Source organism: Salarias fasciatus, chromosome 4 (genome assembly GCF_902148845.1).
Source record: "Salarias fasciatus chromosome 4, fSalaFa1.1, whole genome shotgun sequence".
Taxonomy (NCBI): Eukaryota; Metazoa; Chordata; class Actinopteri; order Blenniiformes; family Blenniidae; genus Salarias; species Salarias fasciatus.
The window spans coordinates 11,649,014-11,673,395 of NC_043748.1; the positions used below are offsets into that span (position 1 = coordinate 11,649,014).

General features: G+C 42.2%; 4 protein-coding genes and 1 non-coding gene across 5 annotated transcripts; 2 read left to right on the forward strand and 3 right to left on the reverse strand.

The window, feature by feature from the left end:
- Positions 1–740: 740 nt before the first annotated feature.
- trnal-uag (transfer RNA leucine (anticodon UAG)) lies at positions 741–822 on the reverse strand. Its single transcript has one exon. It is a non-coding gene; the product is annotated as a tRNA-Leu (tRNA).
- A 2,651-nt stretch (positions 823–3,473) lies between these two features.
- LOC115386708 (cerebellar degeneration-related protein 2-like) lies at positions 3,474–9,280 on the reverse strand. The gene is made up of 7 exons (XM_030089137.1): positions 9,100–9,280; positions 7,815–7,927; positions 6,764–6,912; positions 6,487–6,660; positions 5,418–5,732; positions 5,044–5,326; positions 3,474–4,930 (listed from the first exon to the last, which is right to left on the reverse strand). Exons 1-7 carry the CDS (start codon positions 9,176–9,178, stop codon positions 4,646–4,648), a joined length of 1,398 nt encoding a protein of 465 aa, XP_029944997.1. The 5' UTR covers positions 9,179–9,280; the 3' UTR covers positions 3,474–4,645.
- Positions 9,281–9,687: 407 nt separating this feature from the next.
- LOC115386698 (transmembrane protein 180-like) lies at positions 9,688–13,840 on the forward strand. The gene is made up of 7 exons (XM_030089126.1): positions 9,688–10,073; positions 10,251–10,565; positions 10,646–11,071; positions 11,385–11,539; positions 11,628–11,711; positions 12,240–12,383; positions 12,531–13,840. Exons 1-7 carry the CDS (start codon positions 9,852–9,854, stop codon positions 12,670–12,672), a joined length of 1,488 nt encoding a protein of 495 aa, XP_029944986.1. The 5' UTR covers positions 9,688–9,851; the 3' UTR covers positions 12,673–13,840.
- On the reverse strand, positions 13,634–19,307 carry LOC115386727 (immunoglobulin superfamily member 6-like). Its single transcript, XM_030089162.1, has 8 exons — positions 19,175–19,307; positions 17,063–17,158; positions 15,742–16,919; positions 15,317–15,634; positions 15,132–15,229; positions 14,996–15,043; positions 14,656–14,766; positions 13,634–14,539 (listed from the first exon to the last, which is right to left on the reverse strand). The coding sequence occupies exons 3-8, from the start codon at positions 15,854–15,856 to the stop codon at positions 14,486–14,488; spliced, it is 744 nt and encodes a 247-aa protein (XP_029945022.1). The 5' UTR covers positions 15,857–16,919; positions 17,063–17,158; positions 19,175–19,307; the 3' UTR covers positions 13,634–14,485.
- LOC115386730 (ER lumen protein-retaining receptor 2) lies at positions 17,917–23,684 on the forward strand. The gene is made up of 5 exons (XM_030089166.1): positions 17,917–18,182; positions 20,099–20,199; positions 20,289–20,447; positions 20,540–20,792; positions 22,302–23,684. Exons 1-5 carry the CDS (start codon positions 18,092–18,094, stop codon positions 22,334–22,336), a joined length of 639 nt encoding a protein of 212 aa, XP_029945026.1. The 5' UTR covers positions 17,917–18,091; the 3' UTR covers positions 22,337–23,684.
- The last annotated feature ends 698 nt before the right edge of the window (positions 23,685–24,382 follow it).

Below are 24,382 nucleotides of genomic sequence, written 5' to 3' on the forward strand. Positions count from 1 at the left end.
AGTAAGACGTACACCAGCACAATAAGCTGTCCTGGACATTTCAGACCAAACTCAGATCTTTTTCAATCGGACAGGTTAAGTTGCTTTTCTAATGTGACAGCACTGTCACAGCAGATGTCCATTTTAAATCTCATTTAACTTATGCAATGAAGTAGGAGATAAAATAAACCTCAAGAATGTCAGGTTATGTGTGTATTGACTGTATGTACCGTTCCTCTTTCACCTTTATGTTATGAGAGTGTGTCTGATTTCAATATGCTGGAATTACCAAATGGCTAAAAAGTATTAAAGGCAAATAATGTGAATGTCTCAATTGAATCAATGAATGTGTATTTCCATCGTATCAATCTATGGTTGATTTTATGAAAAGAAATGTCTCACTTTGTATTACAGAATATTCAGATTCTTGTGTTGTATTTACAGCATGCTTCCAGTTGTATGATGAAACTGTTGTGATTTGCACATATTGAGAATTAAATGACTATTGGAATAGTACTTTTTGTACAAGAAATAAAAGCAATTGCAATGTATGCAGTGGCCATTTATATACACTCCAACTTGTTTATCTCACAAACGGTCCAAAAAACTTTGTGCATGAAGAGGCCGCATGAGAAATTCCCTAGAAACTAATCCCTTTCCAACAAAAGCCTCAACAGACTGAGAAGACACGCCCTGGGTGTCTTTGTTAATCAGTGATTCGGCGTTTGACTGTGTGGAGATCAAGTTCGAAAAGCAAATTCTGGCAGCGGTGGGATTCGAACCCACGCCATCGAAATGACTGGAGCCTAAATCCAGCGCCTTAGACCACTCGGCCACGCTACCACACTGTGCCAATGCTGCCGTGTGTGGATCTCTTCAGTATCCACTGTGTGAGGACGGGCAAGGCAGGGAGCAGAGGCTTTTAGCTTTGATGAACCTTGTGACACGTTCCATTTATGGCTTATTTACATAACAATGAGATAAATGCAGTAGAAGATATGAGGAAGAGTCACCATGTTGACCGTAGACTGAGCTGGGAAGCAGCGACGCCCTGGGCTGCAGCACCCTCTGCTGGACGGTGGAGGTCCTGCATGCATACGCAATAAAAACATGGAAAAGGCACAAAAACAAGTTTTCCCTATTAAAATTCTTCTAAGCAATAAATATTCGTATGTGTTGTTGCCAACAGTACCCTAAAATGTTGCATGGTATTTAGAAAAGGTACATGATGATAAAACATTGACTGTTTTCTTTAAATAAACATTTTAAATAAACATGTGTAAATCAGGCTCCTCTGGGGTCACAAGTTTACATTGATCAATATTACATGAAAATGAAAAAAACTTGACTGATTAAGTAATCAATCGTTTGGTAGCTTACAGTGAGGCTGACCTTATTTTCTTGATTTAAACTATGTTGCTTTCTTTAAACCTCTCTGAGACTCCAAGCTGTGTTGCAAGTGCAGCGTGTGTGTGTGTGTGTGTGTGTGTGTGTGTGTGTGTGTGTGTGAAAGCGGTGAAAAGGGGCAAAATTTAACATTTATCAAAGCAAAACTACAATATCTTAATGTAGCTACACACATTTGTCCGACTTTCACTACAACCGGATGTAGTGAGCAATGCAACTGTTTACATTGTAACTACCCTGTGCGGCATGAAATAATATTCTGAAAACATTTTTATTTTACATGCTGTGATATCTAACCTCGTGCTCTACCTACTTCGGCGTAATTAACAGGTAATTAGCCGACTTCACCCCGTGGAGCACATGGGTCACTTCGTGTCTCTCCTGAAACAAACGTACCAATAATGGTCTTAATAAATACTCGATGCACAATATCAGGCATATAAATCAGCAAGAGAACCTTTCTTACCAAGCAATTCGGTTACTTTTTTCTTGGCAAACGAGCGCGCCCTCTCCACACGGAGAAGAATGATTGTACTGCGCATGCGCACACCGAGTTTACCCGTTCCTGATTGGACAGTTTCGATTATGACCCACTTAATCACCTGTCAATCAGAAGTTTCATGTTTTCTAAATTATGCTAAGAATAAGGCCCACCGCCTAAATAAATACAAAAAAAAAATCCGTAAAAAAAATACGGTTTAAATTTAATTCAAATGAAATATGTGATTTATGTGTGATGTAGCTGAGAACAAAAAATTAACTTTTCTGTTGTCTTAGTTTTTTATGAGCATTTAAAGCAAAGTTACTCCAACCATCTGACCCACTGCTCATAATTAAATCTAACCATGCCTTTGTGGACAACATTATGAAAATACAAACATCAGTTGAAAAAAACCTTGTTTTAGTGACATTACTGGCATGGTAGTACACATAAAAAAGTAAATCTTTATGGCCTATTGATGTTGATCACTGATTCATTCAAAGGTAGAATGTCACTGGTGGTGCAGGTCTATTTTACTGCAGGTTGCTTGTGTAGTTCCTGCTGCCATTCATTCCAAAGTGCACCTCAAATTATAAAAACCTTAAAGCAGCCCGTGTAAAGCCTGTTATGTGTTCTCACTGTAACCAATTCATGTTTCTTGAGCTGTCTGAACTGTGCAAGTCACGTCCCTCTCAGTCTGACCCGAATGTGTACAGACGCTCACTGTTGCTTTGAACTGGCAGAGCTCCAGGAGCTGTCACAGAGCGAGGAATGTGTGGAGGATTGGCCGGGGCTGCAGCGAGCTGGACGCGCCGAGTTTGTGGGCTGGCGGCCATTAATTCTCACAAAAATGTTTACTGATGCCAAAGATGCTTGAAAGTCTGCTTTTACTGCTTTGCCACTCACTTGAATGACTTGTGAATTAGTGCCGACATTGAGCTGGTTTGTGTCTCTCGAATGACATTTCCAAATGATGATCATCAAATATTCAGTCATGTAGTCAAGCTTCTGTTATGCAACGGCACAAGAGGTTTTCTGTGCATTTTAAAGCGCTTTAAGTTCAGTGAGGTAACAGTGGCAACAAACAATGAAAACTACGGTACTAAACAGAATCGCCACGTGATGCACTGAAATTTTATTGGTAGAATATTCCTAATCAAGTTATCCATCACCCCTGGGGTCTTTGGATCTGTACAGTTTAACTGGTTTATCATTGATCTAACTCTTGACACGGAGCTTCAGCGAGCGCTGATCTGCTGCCTTTGCATAATTGTGAGTGCTGGCTTACAATCCTGTAACGACCTGTCCCTCCGGCCGACCGTGGCATGCAATCCCCTTGTATGGAAGTTAAATGGATTTGCTGGATGGAGAAATCTCAGTTACATAAATCCTAATTATGAAAAGAGACAAAGGCTTGTTGATTGTTTGCTGAGCCAGGATAAATCGAGGGGTGGTGGTGGGGGTCTTGAGAAACCAGGACATGCTTGTGTTCTATAGGAAGTATAGGGAACTGAACTGCTCGTATATATTCACTCTTGCATTGATGACTGAAAAAAAGACAGAAAAAATGTTTATGAATCATAAATTTTATTAGTTATTTACCAGACCAACATGTTAAAGCTTGATGAGGATTGTCTTGTTTGTCAAACAGCAGTCCACGAACATCCGTGCAAAGAACAAAACTTTGGACGAACTTGAGATATCCTGACGCCAAATCCAAATGAACACCATTTGTGATCCAAGTTTTCTTTGATTCAACAAGATGTGGCAAATTTGGAGGAAATATCACAACAGTAATCAACAACCTAGAAAACATTTCTTTTGTGCTTTGCATTTACTTTAAGGAGAATTTTTCACCTGTGCAAAAACTTAATCACAGCATACAAAAAGCAGCCCAGTGTACATTTAATATTTATTCCAGTCAACTGACCAATCTTAGAACATTTAGCCAAAAAAGACAATAAATAAGCATTTAATTATCTCTAAAGCCCCGTTAATAAATTAAAAAAATGCCAAGTCATTATGAATCATATGAGTCATAAAAGTGCAGACTTTTTGTGTCCTTTTGTGCAGACATGAGTTAAGGACTTAAAAACAGATAGCTCTTGAAATTAAGCTTTCTGACGTCCACTTAGATTTTTATGTTGACAGATAAATGACCATCAATTCATAAGCCACCTGTTACAAACTTACAGAACCCAGCTCACGCTCACCATCATGCTACTAATCATAAAGTCTCTTCTTTTTTTAACATCATTTCAGTTTTCCATCTTATTACAACATTCCAACAAATCCGTTCACACAGGTTGTGGATGAGAGCAGAACCGTCCAGCACGATCTGCACAGAACTCTGCTCCATATTGCTTCATCTTCAAAATACACCAAAAGATCAAGAGGTCACAGGTTTACCACGATATAAACACTGAGTTCTGTTGGACGACTTAATACTTGTGGTTTTGAGGACAAGAAACAAATACAAATGTGCTTTTCTATATACTGAGGAGCTGATAGCATTTAAAAACCAAGGTAGAAATATCTTTTAATCATTTAGCTTTTTTTTGGAATACATTCTTATTGAATATCATATAGCTGCTTTACATATGTAGTTTTCTAACTTTGTTTTCTTTTTTTTTTTTTAAGGGGATGGAATTTAAGGAACAGTGCAGATTAACAAAAGCTATGGCAGGATCGGACCGCACTCTTTTACACAGCCGCTCCTTTGTCGAAACTCTTCACAGCTACAGATGAGTGCGAGTACCAAGGACAACGGAGGACGAGTCATTCAGCAGAGCCCTGAGAACCGCCGGCCGCGTCCGGACGTCTGCTCTCGCTGATGTCCTCTTTGGTCTTCTGGATGCAGGTGAAGATCTCCCTGAACAGAGCCTTGTACTCCGGCTGCTGGCCGTCCTCCGGCAGCGTCGCCGGGTCGGACAGAGACGCCATGCTGGACCGGCCGCGGCGGGTCTTTGTGCCCGCGGAAGTGGCGCTGGACGTTTGGACGGCTTTGTGGCTCAGACCGTCTGATGCCTGCTGGCATCGCTGCAGCAACTCGTCATATTTCACCTGGAGAATAAGTAGAAACATCTGATGAATACTTACGAATCCAAACAATTCCAAAATATTCAAAGTATCTGCAGTGCGTTGTTCGAGTCGTGCAGTGACAGCGGATACACCACCTGCAGTGCGCTGTACTGTGCGTCCACCTCGTTGAGCAGGGAGATGCCTCGCTGCTTCACAGCCTCCGCTCGCCTGACGCACAGCTGCTCGTGACGGCGGCGGATTTCGTCAGAGTTTGTCGCTCTCACGACGCTGTCGCTGTTGCACCTCTGCCGGCCGTGTGCCTTCTGTTCCACATTTGTTTCTACCTCCTCCTCCGTGTCAGCCTGCTCTGAGCCGGGCTGCTCTTCTGAGCCAAAGAACACCGTGTCAGGCAGCAGCAGCTGCTCAGGTCTTCTAAAACTGGGGGTAGGAAGGAAGGAATAGAGACATATTTCAGGTTACATGTCAGTGCTTGCTGCTGGGCTGAATCCTTTTATAAGCGGCAACACACCCTTTGGCGCAGTCGGCTCGCCACAGAACTTGGAGCTGCTCTACTTCAGCCTCCAGCTCCGTCTGCCTGGCCCGGCAGCCCGTCAGCAGGGCCAGCCGCTGCTCCAGGCTTCTGTTCTCACTCAGGGTCAGCTCGATCTCGCGCTCGGCGGCCTCCCTGCGACTCCGCTCCGTGGATATCTGGCTCTGAAGGGTCTGGATGGAGCGCTGGAGGGACTCATTCTCCTCCTCTGGGTCTTGGTGTCCGTTTCGGTCACAGAGAGAGTCCTGAGGCAGCCAGAGTCCGTCCACGAGGTGACTGTCGTGGGCTGGATACCTGAGGAGGGAAGAGGTGTGGTATGTCAACATCAAGCAGATAAATCTATGGCACTGAGATTAATTTGCAAAACAGGACTGAGAAACAGTTCAACACATGAGTTTAAAAGTGTCTTTTTTTAATGATTACTGCTCACTTACAGCTTAAACGTAGTTGACTTTCATGCTGAATGAGATTCTGGAGAATATTAAACACTAGAATAATTCGCTTCTATTTATCATCAGCTGACGTTGGGGAAGGCAGAGCACACAGTCTATCACAACTACAAAACAAAATGCTTTCATGAAAACCCATTCAACGTATTTTCCTCCTGCATTTAACTTCCAGGAAGTAGGACAGGAGATGCAGGTTGTAAAATATCACAGTCACAACTCTCTTCACGGTCCAGCGAATCGGCACCACGACACTGAGAGCTGAAGCGTCAGCTGAGCGAGTGCGTTCGTACCCTGCTGACAATAATTGAGGATTAACTTCCATATCCTCCGGATTATGTCTCAGGTAAGCACTCCAGTCTAGTCTGGACCTGGGTGACCTGCCACTGTCCAGTCAGCACATGGGAGCTGAGACGTCTGAGCACTTCCACCCACCTTCTTTGTTGCTGCCATATTAAAGGAAGACAAACAAATAATTCTTGCTGCAACCATCTGGCTAAAAGGTTTTTTCACTCCATTACTGTAATTTCTGCAGGCACTGTCACAACTCATTACGTTTGAAGGTCAACTTAATTGCTTGATAGCAGAGTGAAACCCATTACCTGCTCTGGTGTAAGTCATACAGCTCTTTGAGACATGACACACTCTGGGCTCCCAGGTTGCGCCGCTCTGCCAGCTCTCTCTTGTTTCGCTCTGCCTGCGCGGTCTTGAGATCGTCAACTTGGGTCTGCAGGTCGTCCATGTAGGTCTGAAGCCCTTCGATTATCTCGGTCAGGCTAAACGGAAAGAAGAGTGAAAAAAAACAAAAACCCAACACTTCACCATATTCAATATTGAATGCAGTTTGTGAGTAAATTCATGCACAGACGCTGCACTCACCTGTGGATTTTCTGTTGGGCCACACGGTTATCCTGCACTAGCCTCTGGTTGCCTTGCTCAAGGTCCCTGGCAGCCACGTCCAGCTGCTCGTACACTTTGGCGTGCTGGTCGTTCATCTGGCGCAGCAGGTCCACCTGCTTGGTCAGGTACTGACACACACACAAGGACGATAATGTTTTTACATACAATATATATACACACACACAAAATAAAGTGAAACATATAAAAGTTCCCACTTTCATAGAACCCGGTATTTTAAATATTTGTTTCAGTATTTGATGTTGTTAATTATAGCATTGAGCTCATCTACCATGATTCACCACTTCATTATTTCACCACTACTGCACACTCGGGCGCACATGCCGCTGTGTGCGGTGGCAGATTTCCATACGAACCTCAATGAAAGCTAAAGCCACTGCTCTAAGCAAATTAAGGCTCTTATCTGTATTGACCTGCTGAAGGCAGCGTACTCCGGCTCAAATAGGTCAGCGGTGTCTTGGCATTGAGATAAAAGGTGGCCCAATAACATTTATTAAAACTGTTTCAATTGAAAATGAATTAAAAAAAAAGCAGAAGTTCAAGTGCTGCTGTATTTCAGTAGTTTCAATTAAAACTTTGGTTTTATGTTTTCGGAACATATAGAATGCAATATAACTTGTCTTTGGGGACTAACAATACCATTAGGCAAAAAAAAAAAAAAAAAAAAAAAAAAAGAAGCAAATTGAACCATGTCCAAGAAAAAAAGGTGTCAATTAGTTGGCGAAAGTTTTCTCATAATGAGGCTGGCAAACGCCGTGAGAACTCCACGCCAAAAGCTTTTAAAGCCAGCCATGGTAAGGATTATCTTTTACTCCATCCTATTTACGGCTGAGAAAAATTCCCACTCACTTCCTTTCCAGTGGAAGAGCTTGGCGGATTGCTCAGCATGGGGTTTTTTTTTTCCCTCAATGACTTGCCCCTAATCATAGGCTCGCTCTCTTAAAATCCAAGCGTAGACAGCAGAGGAAGTACATTTAACAGGGAGGGCGCAAAACTCTGACAATGGTGTCACCTCTATTTCCTGTAGCTGCTCCTGGTTGGTGGAGTACATCTGCTGCAGGGCCTGCTCCAGGTCGTGGTTCCTGGAGAGGAGGGTTTTCCCCAGCTCCGCTGCCAAATGGAGGTCTGAACCGGACAAATTAAAACACGTCAAAGCAAGATCAAGCGAAGTGGCTTTGCCCAAACAGAGGCTATCCACAGAACAAGATATGTGTAAAGTATGTAAACACAGCTTTGCACCAGTGTAGCTCACACTAACACACACATCATTGTGTCACAGTACTAGAATTTGGCACAGGGGAACGACAGAGGAATCTGAGGCATTCCTTATGGCCCCTTTCCCCCTAAAATTCTGTTAAGCTGTGGATCTTGTCCAGTAGCAGCACTGACCCAATTTCTGAAAGTGATGCTGGACTGAACTGTGAAATGCAGCGAATACTGAAGACTAAACTGAACAGTGGATATGAAGGTTTACCTCGCTCCACTGAGGAATGTCACAGGAAGTCCTTCCTGCCTGCTGCCATCACTATGTTTATCCGACCATCTCTGCTCGTGAGGATTAAAATGGTCTCCTTCATGGAGGTGATTACATTGGATCCTCATGTTTTTAATAACAATCAGCAGCATGTTTTTGCATCCCAGCTTCACAGGACAAGAAATATTCATTTTAGAGGTGTATTGTGCTGGAACGAATAAAACAAATTTAGAGAAAAATTAAATCTTCACGTTTAGTAAATTCAAACAATGGATGTTTGCAATAAAAATAGTAAAACAGAAAGGGAAGCTGTGAGGGAAGCTCAGGCAACAGTGAAAATGATTTCCTTTTTAAAGCCAGCAGTATGGATAACCTGCTGATTTGTCTGGTTTATTTATTCTATTGGCCAGAGGGGTTCAACTCAGAAATATTTATGCTCAAACAAATAGGACATTTCTTAGAAAGCATTTGTCAATTTCTAGTTGTTTTCTTTGTTTCTGGCAGGGTCAGTGTGTAAACAATAAACAGTGGACCGGTGACAGCCTGAGGAAATCCTGCCCACAGAGGCTTCTCTTCTCAGGATGTTTGAGTGTTTACCTCATGACCAGTCAGTCTGTCACAAGCACAAACTTTACACTTCAGTTGGTCCCTTTAAAAGGGTGAGTCTAGTTAATAGAAGAAAAATCAAGACAACTTAAATACATATTTAAAAGACAGTGTTTTGACTGCTGTGAGGAGTGATTTTGTGTTCATATATCCTGAAACATGTCCACACTGACAGACTTCAGGGTGCGACCAGGCGGCTCAGCTGAGCGGCTCCTACCGTGTTGAAGCTCCTGCGGGTCGTACCACGGCTCTCCGTTCTTCTCGAACTCTTCCTCCAGAATCATGTCGGCCAACATTTTGGAGTTGTAAAGAAATCCTCCACCCGGTAGAAACCTGACTCAGAGCAGTGTGTTGTTGGCCCAGCGGCAGAGGGAAGTGAACTACATCCTCCTGCTGCCGCACGGGCTTCAAATCTGTTGCCTACAGCAACGTGGCAGATCGTCAGTACACCCCGACCACCAGCAGGGGGCGTAAATACAACTTCAAATACAACTGCAAAACTTTCACTGGTATTTTTTTAAAAATACCCAAACATCTCGAAAGCATTTTTTCATCAATTCATTGCCTGGAATTCAAAAATAAAAATAAAATGGATCTGGAACATTTCTCTAAAAACAGCATTTGTTGTCGTAACTTCCTGCTACAGTTGATTGGCATTTATATTGGCGAATCACAAAGCAGAGATTGAACTGAAAGAACTTTCCCAGCCAATCAAATTCTTTGTTTGCCACCCAGAAGCCCCGCCCCGCGCTGTTGGCACGGGAGTCGAGTCAAACAGGATCTTGATGTCCATTGAAGACTTCATGTCGTTAGGTCGGGAAGTAACGCCTTCAAATGAGTTGAGTTTTCAGAAGGAGGCTGTCCATGCAGCCGTGAACGCGCATTTCCTGAACTCGCTTCACGAAGTCTGACCCCAGCTGTAAACGCGGGTCATGTGAAACAACAGCGCGGTGTGAGAAGAAGCAGTCCATGCAGGTTGGAGCTGACATGACCGTGGAGGAGAAGCCTGTCTCAGTCTCAAGTATGAAGCTGCTCAGATACCTGGTGAACTTTGGGGTCAACCCCGCGGCGCTGGCTTATGCCATGACTACCCTGGGCTCTGCCATGATCAACAATGTTTTCAACTTCTACTATGTCAAGCTGTTCCTGAACAAGTACAAAATATCCGAGGGAGCATTCCACCAGTCACAGGTGAGATTTTTAATGATCTGTTTGAGAAAGCCTGCTGACTGTGATTCCATTTAGTGTCTTCAAAATGTTGCTTCATTGCTGCAGACAAGTTATTTCTATGATGTGATTTTAAAGAATAACCTGTCTTCAGAATAACTCTTCATCAGCTACTCATTATTATAAATGTGGTCTCCACAGGTGGTGTACATGGTGTGGAATGCAATCAACGATCCTCTCTTTGGCTATCTGCAAGATAACTCCAGGGTGCCCTGCTGCTCCCAGCGACGCCTCTCCATCCTCTACGGCGCTCCTCTCTACTCGCTGGCGTTCCTCCTGGCCTGGTTCCCGTGGCGGGCCTATGCACCCGGTGACTGGTTGAGTGGCTTACACCTGACCGTAGCGCTGTGCGCTTTTGATGGCTTGCTGACTTTTGTGCTGCTGGCACAGTGCGCGTTGTTTGCAGAGATTTCCAGCCACCATCACAGCAGGCTAAGGCTTGTGAAATACAGTCAGGTACAGTCTCTGTCTTTATCGACCCTGCACTCAAAAGTCAAGCCTTCCAACTCATATTTACTTAATTTTACATTTCCTAGGTGGCGTCTCTGGTCGGCTCCTCCAGTGTCCTCTTCTGTGGTGTGCTTTCTAAAAACATGGAGGACTTTGTAGCTTTTCAGGCTTTCACCGTGTTGATTGCCGTTCTCAGCTGTGGCTGCATGCTCTACACAGGAATCCACAGTGAGAGCCGCTTTGATAACAAAGGGTCTGACCCAGATATTCCAGGGTCCGTTTGCCAGACCCATCAGTCAGTGACTTCCTTCTCCTTGTTAAGGACGCTAACATGGCAGATCTTGACCAACAGGGACTTTCAGTTGTTTGTTATCATGAACTTCTTCCAAGTTTTCATGTTGGCTTTCTTAAATAATTTTACCATGATATTTGCTGAACACCTGATTCCACCGGACGTACTTCCATCTCTGGCCAAGAGCATCATGTACGGAGCTGGATTCCTCTGTCCGCAGGTGATGGATGCTCACACTTGATATGTATCGCAGGTGAAGGCTGACTTGAAATACAGTACATATAAGAGATAGTTTTTATTTTAGTTTGGAAAGCTGAAACCCAAACCTCTAGTCTATTGTTCAGAATTTCTTGCATTGGGGCTGCAACACCACTACAAGCTCTTTTTACACCACACCATTGTTTGGCTATTTTGTATCCTCAAGGTTTCGGTTTTTGTAAAACACACTGATTCCATCAAATGTCAAAGCTCCCAAAAGGATTTGACCCACATGTATTATCTGTCGCTCACCAGTGTGTTTTCTTCCTCCTTAGCTGTTAGTATTGAGCGGTCAGAGGCTGCTGCACAGTGTTGGCTACTACAAGATCATCCTCTACACCTTCTACATAGAGGCAGGAATGGCAACTGTCATGCTCGCTCTTGGTCCTCAGTACCACTATGTTCTGGCTTTTTTCCTCACCGTGACAATGTAAGATGTTTTTCATCCAAATGTTTGATTTCATGGCTTATTACACCTATTACATTGCTCCTAAACTTTGTCTCATCTCTTTCCCCAGGATTGTAATCCAAGCTGCCTTCAGTCTTTTTGGCTTGCCTTTGGCTGACATCATAGACACAGACCTACAAAAATACAAACGGAGGTAAATGAGAACAAGAGTGTAGCTCGCGGCGCAGCGGGGTTGAATTATTACACCTTTGTATTCAGCATCATGCACAGAGTATCAAAGGTAACTTTTTCTTGTTAGGCAGGTTTGTTGTGTATACCGTCAAATCCAGGTATGATTGTTTGCTTATTTGAATGTAACAAAGTGAAGATGAGGCTAATGGGAAGGGTTGTAGTCACTAAAGTGATTAGACCTCAATGAAAAAAAAAACCTTCATGATAATAGTTCAGGTATTTACATGTTGATAATCAGACAGTTCATATACACAAATATTCACAAATGAGGTTGTCATTCAGATTTGATAGACTGCCGGGTTCACATGATTATGTTCAAACTTTTGCTAAAGGATAACAGTTAAAGATCACAATTCTGGTCTCTTTGTCTAATGTATAAAAACACCTATAAGAATATTTGTCATGCAAACTTTATTGTTTCTGAATCTGTTAAATGCATTGATATCTGGTCCTAATAGCTTATTCCCTTCTTTATTTCCCTCCAACACAGCTCCCCTCTGTCCTCCATGGTGTTTGGAACCAATGCTCTGTTTACCAAGCCAGCTCAGTCTCTGGCGCCCATGATCGTGCTCACCATCCTCAACCAGTTTGGATATGAGCAGCTGAAGGATGCTGCCAGAGATTCAGATCCAAGGTACCTGCCGTTTCCAGTGTCCCAATCATCACTTAAAGTTGAGAACTGTGTCTGAAGACAGACTGACTAATCAGAGGATTATACTGTTATAAATGAATCGCGACAAAGGGAAAACTACCCGTGTTCTCTGTCTGTTCTTGTTTGTAGAGCCTTGGAGAGCCTCCACAGCGTCATGTTCTACCTGGTGTGTCTGGTGCCGATGTGCGTCGCTGCATTGCAGGCCCTGGCTTGGAGGCCTTTTTCCATCCGCGACAGCCACACAGTGGAAACAAAATACATCGACGGGTAACATCCTTTCAGCGGACGCTGCGTTGGATGTCTCCAGGTAGAATTTTGTGAAATGATTTGAGAGCCACGCTGGGAGTGTAGTGTGCATTTTTATGAATGCACTGAAAGTTGATCGCAGTAAATCATCCTGATGTGATGGATGACTTCTTGGATTAAGCGGGTAGAAGTGAGAGTGAGAGGAAACGGCTTCACTGCCTCTGTGACAGTTGAGTGACTAAGTGCAATTTTCTTTCTTCTTGAAAAAGAGATTTACATATTTCATCACCATTCCTTTGATCGACAGCTCAGTAGATTTCAAGCTCCATATCTGCAGAGAACACTCCTTATCCTGCACCCATACTGTGATTCTCCTCTGACAGTTAATGCATTAATGGACCAAACATATCTGGATCAAAGATACTTGATGTCTGTCTCAGCATCACTCCTGCTAATGAAAGTCATTACTGGGAGTATTCTCTGCTCTTGAAAGGCAGTAACAATATGTTTACTTCATGTTATAAACTGGAGAGTTGCTTCAGAATTGGAAGAAATCTATTTAGAAATTAGAATTCTGAAACTGATGAATGAAGTAATAATGCTTCAATTCATACCATGAACTGATATCATCTCTCCTCACTTTATACCCTCACTCTGCCTTCAAGACAGATTTGAATGTTTAAATGTTTTAAAGTGTAAAAAAGAGGAAATTAAAACATGCCTTAGGTTTTCTAAAAAGCCTCACGCATAGATGATTCAGCTTTCTTATTTATCAAGCAAATCACAGGCTCTCTGCTGTGTTTCTAAAGAAGCAGAAGAAAAACCTGAAGATAATCATCTGGGACGTGCACGGTGCTGTACGATTTGTAAATTAAAAACCTGAAGTGTGAAATGCTTCTACTCAAACACAGTCTTGATTTTTGGGGTTTACAGAGGTGAGAGTAATGACTGAGGCAGAATGAAATGGACACATTCACAAAGGGTTCAGACTAATGATTTAATGGGTTGTTTCTGTGTGCCAGAATATGAAACTGTTGATTTCTGCCTTCATTTTTGATGCTTCATGGAAGCACAAAAACTACTTTTTATTACAAGCTGTTTTTAATAAATAAGCTCTTTCTGCAGTGTTTGGTATACTGTGAAAGTTTTTACTGTAAATTTTTGAACATTTCTGATTAAAAGTGTGTTTACGTCATGCAATTTTTTTTCTTCTGTTATTTAAACTATTTTATCACAGTTTTCTGTCTACACATCCCTGGTTGGTAACCACACAAGTTGGAAATATCAAAGTGACAAGTATAAATGCTCAGATATCATCAGCCCAGCAGGTCAGGAGGTCGTTTCTAAACAGGTTTATGCACAGTTGTTCTATGAGAAAAGCTAAGAACAGAGGAAAAAAGGAAAATTCTGCTTTCTGCTTTATGAAATTCGCATATCCTTTCATCGCACAGCTTGTAATCCATACTCTGTCGGAAGAAGTCCTAAGAAATCCTGACATGAAACATCAGGAATTTTCAGGCTTAAGAAAAAGAAAATTACAGGAGCTGTGATCAAGACAACATATCAAAGTACAAATGTCTCCAGGATCTCCTCCTCATGGGTCCACTGACGATCTGGAACATGGAGGGACGTGACTCAGCTCTGCGATTCTAGCAGTAAATGTCTTGTTTGATGAAAGAAGGTGAGCAAACACTCGACTGGCTCGCCTTCTTTCTAGTCCAGCTCGTCTCCACAGACGCATCACAACGTCCGCAGTGGGATGTTTCACGGCGTGGAAATTTCCCCTCCGTCAGGACGACAGCAGCCTGAATCTGACGCTCAATATCCTTCGATGACTCTCAGATATTTTGATATATTTCCTCCCCGGAGCCGTCCAGCTCGTTGGGTGCTGCCTGTAATGACATTAAAATGTGAAAAAAGGGTGAATTTGAATACTTTCAGACAGGTAGTGAGCATTTCACAAGCATGCGTTGTCAAAATTAAACCTCTAACATGTTGCAACATTTACCTCAGCTTGAAATTCGTCCCCACTCGCCGCTGCTTTGGTTTTCTGCAGGTTCCCTCTTCTGTACATTTCTTGCAGCACATCACGGAACTGTGTCTTTTTGCTGGATTTTTTCTGTTTGGGGGAAGTCAGTGTTGTAAGGTGAGGCTTTGTTACTCTCAAGAAAAGTTAAGAGGTCCGATTGCTTCAGTCAGTTGTGGCGTTTCAACAGTTTCCTGGCTGCTAATCTATAGAAGACATAGTTTCACTTCCCCTTTTTGAATCTGGGCTATTCCCCTTTTAGAGAACAGTGAACTCATCAAGCAGAAATTAAAATAGAAAAGACGAGACGTGTTTCTCCAACCTTCTGGGATTTTTCTGTCTTTCTGCATTCTTTTGTGCCGCAGCCATACTAGAAATGACAGAGAATAAATTAGAAATCAATCGCACCAAAACATAACTTTTAAATAAAATACGCTCGGTGTGTTTGTGTGAATTACCTTCTTTATAATAAGTGTCAGTACTGCCAAGCTGTAGAGTGCCAAGAGGGCAAATAGTAGCAACAGAAGAATGTATCTCACCATTGTTGCAGATTTATCTGAAAACAAAAGAAGAGTTGGCCTGATTCATCTCAAACATCTGTATTTGTTTTCGGAGAATCTTCCCTCCCTCTGTTCATCCTTACCGCTCACTATCAGCGTTTCCCCAGGTCCAACATGGTGTTCACAGCATCCTGGTCCTCCGCTTGAAAACGCTGCACAGTGGTAGATCCCGCTGTCGTTGCCATGAAGTGACTTTATGTGTAGAGCAGCTCCTTTCAGGCTGTACTTGTCATTCGGGAGGCTGAGACGGAGGTGTGTGTTTTCCTTGAAAACGAACCACTCGTATTGCGTTTTTTGGGCTCGACAGTGTACCGTGCACTGGAGGTCAACACTCGCTCCTATTTTCTTCCAGATCTCCCGGTTTGGCTGGTGTATGCATTCACCTTTTTTACTCGCGCAATCTGAACAGAAAAGGTTCAGCAGTTTAAACATTTTGCCAGATATTTTTTTGTTGAGTAAACAACTTTTCCTTCAGAAAACATCAGAAAGAGCGTGAAAAGCGTCTTACCTGTTACACGCAGGTGGGTGAGCAGGAGAGAAAGCCAAAGCAGGCGCCCCATGTCTACAGCCGGCCTGAATGTTTGAGAATGATCTAATGACTGTATGATGTGATCTGACAACATGGGAAGTGGACTCACACAACTTCCTCAACACTTTGTTCCGACGTGTTTTCCTGTATTGAGCTGCTGAGTGGGGGCATTTATGTAAACTGGAGATATTGAAGTGTTTCCAGGAATAACGCATGATCAAACAGTGGAACATGTGACTTGTTTTTAAGGATTAGACTCAAGCAGATGAAGTAATGATTTCTTGTCACTGCTGTTGACGCATTTCTGTCCAGTGTGTTCAATATGTCTGAGGTCTGAAGATGTTATATAAGTGTAAAGACACTTTTGCAATGAGGCAATGCAAGAAAGATGATGGCGTGATGACTACAGGCTTTCAAACGGGTGCAGGGAAAACTCAACGGGATGAACAGGATCACAGGAAAAGAGAAAATTAGGTGAGTTTTCTGGTTGGGTTTGAAAACAAAATGCATAACTGATACATGTACATTTGTAACGATCACCTGAACCTGTTGTGGTTTCTGGTTTACCGAGTCTCACTCATTTCTTAACATGCAAATGTTCTGCATTTATTGTAAATGGTTTGTCTCTTCATCTATTTGCAGAACTAAAGGAGTAGTTTTCTGTCTCATGATGGTAATTCTGATTTGCATTTTAATGTTATTGCAGCATTTACTTGACATACTGTGTCATCGTGAGGCAGTTCAGACACACTGGGTTTTTTTTTTTACTGTGTCATTTGTTGTTTATTACTTCTTTGCATCTTTGTTGGCATCCTTTTTTCCATTTCACAAGTTTGTTTTAGTCTTGTTTAATCTTTCGATTGTTTTACATCTATTTTTCAAAGTGTTGACCTGCTCCTAATGTTGGGTTGCTCGGCTTGTGTCTTTTTATTTCACTTCTTTTCTCTGACTTTTCCCATTGTGCTAAGTTTGCATGTCATTGTGGCTCTTATTGAGGCATTATAGTGATTTTGCAGCATCTGCTTGTAGCTGCTTGTAGCACTTATGGGCCTTTAGCATACTCAGGGGTCATTCAGGGTTGGTCGCATTTTGGCCATTTCTCATCTGTTTGATGCTGCTGCAGTTTTGTCGTCCCTTTTTGTGCCTTGCTTTGGTACCTTTATGTGTGAAGCACAAATATCAGTTAGAGATCATTTGTTTCACATTTTCATCATTTTATGTCTCATTTTAGTAGTTTTGCATTTCTGTTTCAGACTCTGCAAGTATGACTCTCTTCCTCCTCACAAAATGTAAAACAAACCTTTTGGAGGGGGGTCCTTCAGCCTCCCTGCAGGAACAGACTGCCTGAGTGTGAAGGCAGCCAGGAGTATAGGAGACCTTGATGACTTTGAAAAGTCTGAAAATTAAAAAGCAAATGTGATTTAAAAAAAAAAAGCAAATTACTGCAATGAACAGGAGTTTCTAATTTATTCGCTTGGGTCAACTTTAGCATCAATGCCAAAGAAATGTTGAGAGCTGTGGAGACTGCAGTTTTACAAGCAACAGTTTTTAGTATGTTCAGACTTTAAAAGAAAAAAAAACATATATATATATATATATATATATATATATATATATATATATATATATATATATATATATATATTTGTCTGTTCTGACAATGAGTTACAACCTGAGAATTATAACATTTTACTTATTCTTTTTCAAATATTTCATTTGCTCAGGTTTGGGGAAAATATAGAACGTGAATATTTTCATAATGTAATGGATAAAAGAAACATTTTGATTATTGTTTATACATTATTGACTTCTCAGCCTGTTCCAAGATGAAACTGTGCTGTATGTGGCCCCTTGTTTCAACCCCTTCTCGCTTTTAAAAGAACCCATAAAATATTATTTTCGTCTCATCTTTTAATCAGTGATTCATTAGTTTCTTTAAATAGTCATTTCATTTGTACTTGGTCTTTTGTATTTTCATTTTCTCATCATTCCATCCATCTTCTGTCCTGCTCTGTCCTCTGGACTCTGGTGGTTCTGCTCTCCTTTCCCTCCCTCTCCGCTCCCGCTGTGGGCGGGACATCACGTGCTGTCAGTCACAGCTGTAGTCCAATCAGAGCTCGTGCCTGGGCTTTCTCCCGCCCCCTTCCACGTCGACCTGCACTCTCGCCATATTTTCAACCCTGTGGATCTCGCAGCCCGGTGCCCAAACTAAACTTTCGCAGGAGAAACCTTCAGTCGGGACCGAATAAAGTGCGTGCAGGCAGTTCAGCAGTGAAGAGGGAGACCTGCATCAGCTTCTCATCCGTGCGTCTCGTCTCATCCCGCGACGATGAACATCTTCAGACTGTCAGGAGATCTCTCCCATCTTGCTGCTATCATCATCCTGCTGCTCAAAATATGGAAAAGCAGGTCGTGTGCAGGTAAATACTGCTCTGAGTTGCGAATTATTCGTTTCACTTTCAACCTTTGCGTTTCGTTTTGAATGTTTGCGTCAGTTTTCAGTAAACCACAGGCTACCCAGCAACACATGCTAACACTCATTCATTTAGGCTAAAGCGACGAGCTAGCGGCGGATAGCAACCGCAAACTGCTATCTGCACATCAGTCGTTTAAAACCGCAACATATTGACCTTTATTACTGGATATTTGTTGTTAAGTGCAGATTTTAGAGGGGACGCCGTTCATGAGTAGCCTAGCTTTGGTTGTGTTTGCGGGTTGTTCATGTCAGGTCCCCGTTAGCTGTGGCTTTAACGTGTGTGGGTCGGTACCGCGAAGAGGAAGAGTAAGATACATAGGGAAACATTTCCAGTCTTATAACTATGTGTATTTTTTATCTTTTGCCACGTTGGCTCGTCTTGGACTCTCTGCTGGTTTGAGTTTTTCGGGTTCGATTTGTGTGGTCTGTCTTCTGACGTGGCGTTCTAGAGGGCGCTACGGAAGTAGCTAACATGCTAATAATAGGTTGTTTTCTGTGATTTCACAATCAGACCCGCTTGTAGTAAACAAACTACATCAGCTGTGGAGACAGTAGATCACTGCGGTCTCCACAACTTCAGGTTATAAAGTGTGGCAGCTGGGTTTACAGCTGTAGTGTTGCGTGTGAGGTCAAAGTTGAATGGTTGTGTTCATTTTTTGGACGAAACTGCTTCATAGATCAGTTTCCTGAAAACCCTGGTTGTTTCCTAGTGATAAACATTAGTTTTTATATTATTGTTCATGCTCATGTCTGTCCAAAATAACTGTCCTTAATGGATCCAAGAAGACACATCAGCCCTCACTGGGATAAGTCAGCACAGCAGCATTAATTGGCACCTTCATCAGGACCAACCCTCAATTTGGGTTTGTAAAACTTGATGTGCTGCTGCAGACATTGCCACATCCATCTTAAATATGACGAATCCTTCATACTCACTCAGACGTTGCATTATCACTCACGAACTGCCCTCTTCTTTTTGATCTTGCGTGACAGTTTCTCTGTCAGAGCTGACCGTACTCCAGCTGAAACAGATCTAATGCCTCCTCCACAATAATATCCTCTGGAAGAGAGGCTGGAGGGTCAAAGGACCCCCGATTAGAAGATCCTGTCAGCACACTTCATTCCTCTTGTCTGTCACATGCTTGCTGTTTTTATCCTCCACAGCTCCACCCTGGCCCCTCTCTGGGGCTGAGCGGTGGGTGGAGTTTCTAGGGTGCAAATACACTTTACTAATAAGTTATTTCAAATAATTCAATACTTCTTTTAGTCAGTTTGTGTTTATATATGCATATGACAATAAATGTGTCTTGAAATCTTTGTTCAACATGCTCTGCATGAGTTTGGTGTTGGAGAGATTTTGGTGCTGTGAGGCCTCTGAGCTGCCCACCGCACACAACTTTCAGATTTATTTACGTCAAAACCACAAAAATAGTTTCTCATTTTCTCTAATTATTTTGTTTGTGACTGTTCCAGGAGTGAAAACAATGTGGTCTGGTCAAAGTGTGCATGCACACGAATCCTGTGGATGATGTTTGAAATACAACTTATCTACTCAGCTAAATTTTTATTGATAAAGCACTTTAAAAAAACCACCATTGCTCCAAAAATGTTGAACATAAATAGACAAGAAACCCTAAAAACAAATCTAAACATGTTTTAAGTTGAACACTGTGTATGCATCTTCAATATTTACAGAAATAAAATGCTTCTGAGGAGCAGAAACTGTTGCAGTCACCTCATTTCCAGTAGATGTCACTGTTTATTTGAGAAAGAACCAGGCTTTCTATTTTAAACCAGACTCCTCAGACCTTGATGGAATTATTTCTAAGCTGTACATCTTTTATTTTTTTTCTCTAAAAGGTATCTCTGGAAAGAGCCAAATTCTATTTGCTCTCGTCTTCACCACACGCTACCTGGACCTGCTCACCTCCTTCATCTCCCTGTATAACACATGCATGAAGGTAAGACGCCTATCACCCCTCAGCCCTCACTAACGGCCCATCATACTCGACTCCCCTCCGCTGACGAGCCTCCCTGTGTCATCCGCCAGGTGATCTACATTGGCTGTGCGTACGCCACCGTCTACCTGATCTACGTGAAGTTCAGGGCCACCTACGACGGAAACCACGACAGCTTCAGGGTGGAGTTCCTGGTTGTTCCTGTTGGAGGGCTTTCTGTCCTCATCAACCATGACTTCTCCGTCTTAGAGGTGAGTTCAGCCCGCTGCGTTGCGATCAAATGCGAGACTTTGACTCTACAGGATCTCTTTGTGAACGTAAACATGCGTTTCACTGTCCGCAGATCCTCTGGACGTTCTCCATCTACCTGGAGTCGGTGGCCATCCTCCCACAGCTCTTCATGATCAGCAAGACGGGCGAGGCCGAGACCATCACGACCCACTACCTGTTCTGCTTGGGCCTGTACCGGGCCCTGTATCTCTTCAACTGGATCTGGCGCTTCTACTTCGAGGGCTTCTTCGACATGATCGCCATCGTGGCCGGCGTGGTTCAGACTGTCCTCTACTGTGACTTCTTCTACCTTTATGTCACCAAAGGTGGGTTTTCATTCATTACGGAAAGAAATAGTTGTCAAATGATCCTGTTTGCACCAAATTAGATAAAACCAAAAATAGTCGAGACTTGATGTTCTTTATGTAAACTTGAAATGTGCTTTGGACACATTTCAGATTTAACCATGCTTGACGCTCATTCAGCTGTGAATTTTGGCTTTTTAGCATCGGGAAAGCGTTGAATCAGAATTTTTTGAGGTGCCTCTTTTTTCCGCACTCACATGTCCGTGTGACGTCAACACATCAGCAAGCCAACGGTTGATGTAATCTTTCATTCATACCACACCGGCCCTGCAGCCATCTCCTCCTAATTGAATTTAGATGGGAGGGATAGGGCAGCCGCGAACCGCTTTATTTGGCGTCTCTCCCCAAAAACGACTCTTTAAAGTTCAGCCTCGGCTAATGTGAGGTTTCAGCATTACAAATTTTCTGAATGAAGTGGGTTATTACAAAGTTGCGCTTGGCGGAAAAAAAATCCCTCATTAATTTATTGTTTTTTCCCTGAAAATATGTCGATGCACAATCCCAGGAAAAGCATAAAAGAATTCTTGTAACCTTGAAGATGGAGAGCAGTTCGTTTCAGTGACGTTCAGATCAGCTGAACCTTCGGCCTGTGTAAAACTAAATCCAGTCACATTTGAAACAGGCTCCCTGAGGGCATTTGTCTTCACTAGTGACACACTCCTTAATCGATTACAGTGATTCCAAAACGGCGGCAGTTCATATCAGTGCTGCATTTGTTAAGAGAATTAATTGCATCTGCCTCAATTTACAGGTACCTACAGTGTTGTCTTTTTTTTTTTTTTTTTTTTGAACGCAACAGTTTAAGTTTAGTGTGGTTTCTTTTGCTCATGAGATTTAGTTTCCTTTTGAATTATTTTTTCCAGTTCCGTTTATCTTCCACGGTAGCAAACTGCAGCGCTGCTCTTCAGGATTTTGGAAAGATTAGACACTTTGTTCCATTTCTGAATTCAGAAAAGGCATGTCAAATGAATTGAAAATGGACATAATTAGCGTGAGAGAGAGCGAGAGTGAAAAGGGAGTGGACGTGAGAAACATGTCGTTAGTATCTGTTAAAACGGGACCGTTTAAAACAGGGGTGGGGAACCCTGGTCCTGGAGGGCCGCAAACCTGCATGCTTTCCATGTCTCCCTGCTTCAACACACCTGAATCGAATCAAGATTCATGGCCAAGTCCAGCAGAAAGCCAGATAACGAGCCTCATTGCAATCAGCTGTGTTGAAGCAGGGAGACATGGAAAACATGCAGGTTTGCGGCCCTCCAGGACCAGGGTTCCCCACCCCTGGTTTAAAAGAACAAGGGCTCTCAGTCTTGTATCTCCTTTTGACAAACGTTATCATGTTACTTATAAACAGAAGAGTAACTTTTGATCGTTGCCGGACTCGCTCAGTGTTTAACAGTTGAAGTGAAGCATAGAGTCATGAGCCGGATTTGCACCTGATGACTGTCTGAACCTCTTCCGCCGCCCCCACAGTGTTGAAAGGCAAGAAGCTGAGCCTGCCAGCGTAGAGAGCCCGTCGGAGGAGAGGACGACTCCCAGCAGACTCAGGGGGTGTGGAGATGACGCCGTGGAATCTCATGACCTATAGCAAAAAGGACGCCTGAGACAGAGAGCCAACTATCAGCGGGGGAAAAAAAAACACTAGTCTTCTTGATGATTACTGATGGAACTGGTAAATGCCAACAGACACCAGAGCTGAGCAGAGATCTTCCCAGATCAACCATTGGATTTCTGTGTTCAGCGTCTTGCCTTAAGCTTCTTTTCATTGCTGTTCAAATAGGAGAAAAGGCTTCTTTTTTTTTTCTACATGCAAGGTGTATACGCTTCTTCTTTTTAATTTCCTTTTTTTTTTTTTTTTTGTTTTGTTTTATACTGTCCCAAATGGGGTCTTGACATGTACCTTGTTCGACTCGGTAATGAAATGCACAAGATGTACAGTCTGATGGAGTGGAAAAACAAACAAACGGAGAAATGTATCGGAGTGCCTGATGAAGATTATGTCCAGTTTCTCACAGTGTTTTTTACGTTAGCGGTTTGTTTTGATGTGGTAACTGTACGCACACACTGTAACACGTGTACCCTTTCTGATAATCATTGAAAGTGGCCAACGTAAAGGGTTTCACGGCAGGCATGCCCATCGTTTTGTACAAATATTGCTCAGCATTTTAACAGTTTAGTCACAAAATCCGGACTTTTTCTAAGAAGAAGAGATTTATAGGTTGAGTTTAGGTTAAAGGTTTAACCAGTGTAATAATCGACTTTAAATGCCAGCAATCTTAATGCCATAGGTCTGAGTATTTTCTGATTTGGAATTCAAATTAGGATGTTTACTGTTTTGTTTTTTTGTTTTTTTGTTTGTTTTTTTGCTCACCATATAGAGAAAATCCACCAGTTGTTCCACAGCTTTAATATACATTTCCAGTCTTAAAACGATGCTGCATTACTCTTTGGATGGAGACAGAGCACAAACTTATTCCCAGATTTTTTTGCATCCCGTGTAATAAACTCCGGTGTGGCGATGAATCGAGGCCGAACTCGTCGAAATGTGGACGAAGCAATACTGAACGGGTGAATAAAGACATTTGTCGCCGGGATGAGGACGTGCTGGACGGATCGGGCTGGAGGTTCGAACCTGGCATGTTGCAGTGTGAGCAGATGACCACGTTTGATGTTGCGTCGCCCGATAATGGAGCAGGAGTGAGTTCGCTGGGTGTGGTTTTTTTTTAAAAATTACTTTTAAAAGCCTCCTGTCAGCTTCTCCAAAAGTCATTCCTAAAAATTATTTCAATTTTGTTTATGTCTCTTTCAGTCCTTTTTTTTTGCATGATATCACCTCCATTAAAAATTTTATGAGAATTGCTCTGAAGTGTTGTGGTTTCATTATCAAAATTGTCCATTTATGAATAATTACATCACCTTCAAAGGGAAACAAAAAGACAAACAAAAAGAAGCTATTTCCCTCCACATCAGATATTCTTTGTTTTTCTTTCATTGAAAAGGTGTCAGATGATTCATTCAGTGGTATTTCCTAACACTGCATCTCAGAGAAATGGATACAGTGCTTTCAGTTTGCAGCTGGGGGTCAGATTAAGTGTAAATGTCCATGTCAGGTACTTCACTTGAGCACTGCGTTTGTTTTTGTTTGCTTTACTCACATTTAAAGAAAAATTAAGTTTTCACTTCTTAGTAAAATTTTATTTCGTACAGGTAGTGATTTGGTTACAATAAGAGAATCAAAGCATAAATACTTGTGACTGTTTAAGTTACATCAAGACTCTGTATTTTCAAGATATGATTAAAAAAAATCACGCTTCATGCAAAATTCAATCCAATTTTTTTTTTTTTTTTATTTCTTTTCAGGACATTTAAGTTTCTGATTCAAAAACTATTCAGACTCCAAATTTAATCATAATCTATATCATGTCTTCATAATGGTTAAGTTGTATTCATGGTGAGGAATAAAGTTTTACAGTAAGTTGCACTGATGCTGAGAACATGCGTGTGTATATAGAAATTTAGATACAAATTAGTATGTGTGACACACCAAAGAGTAT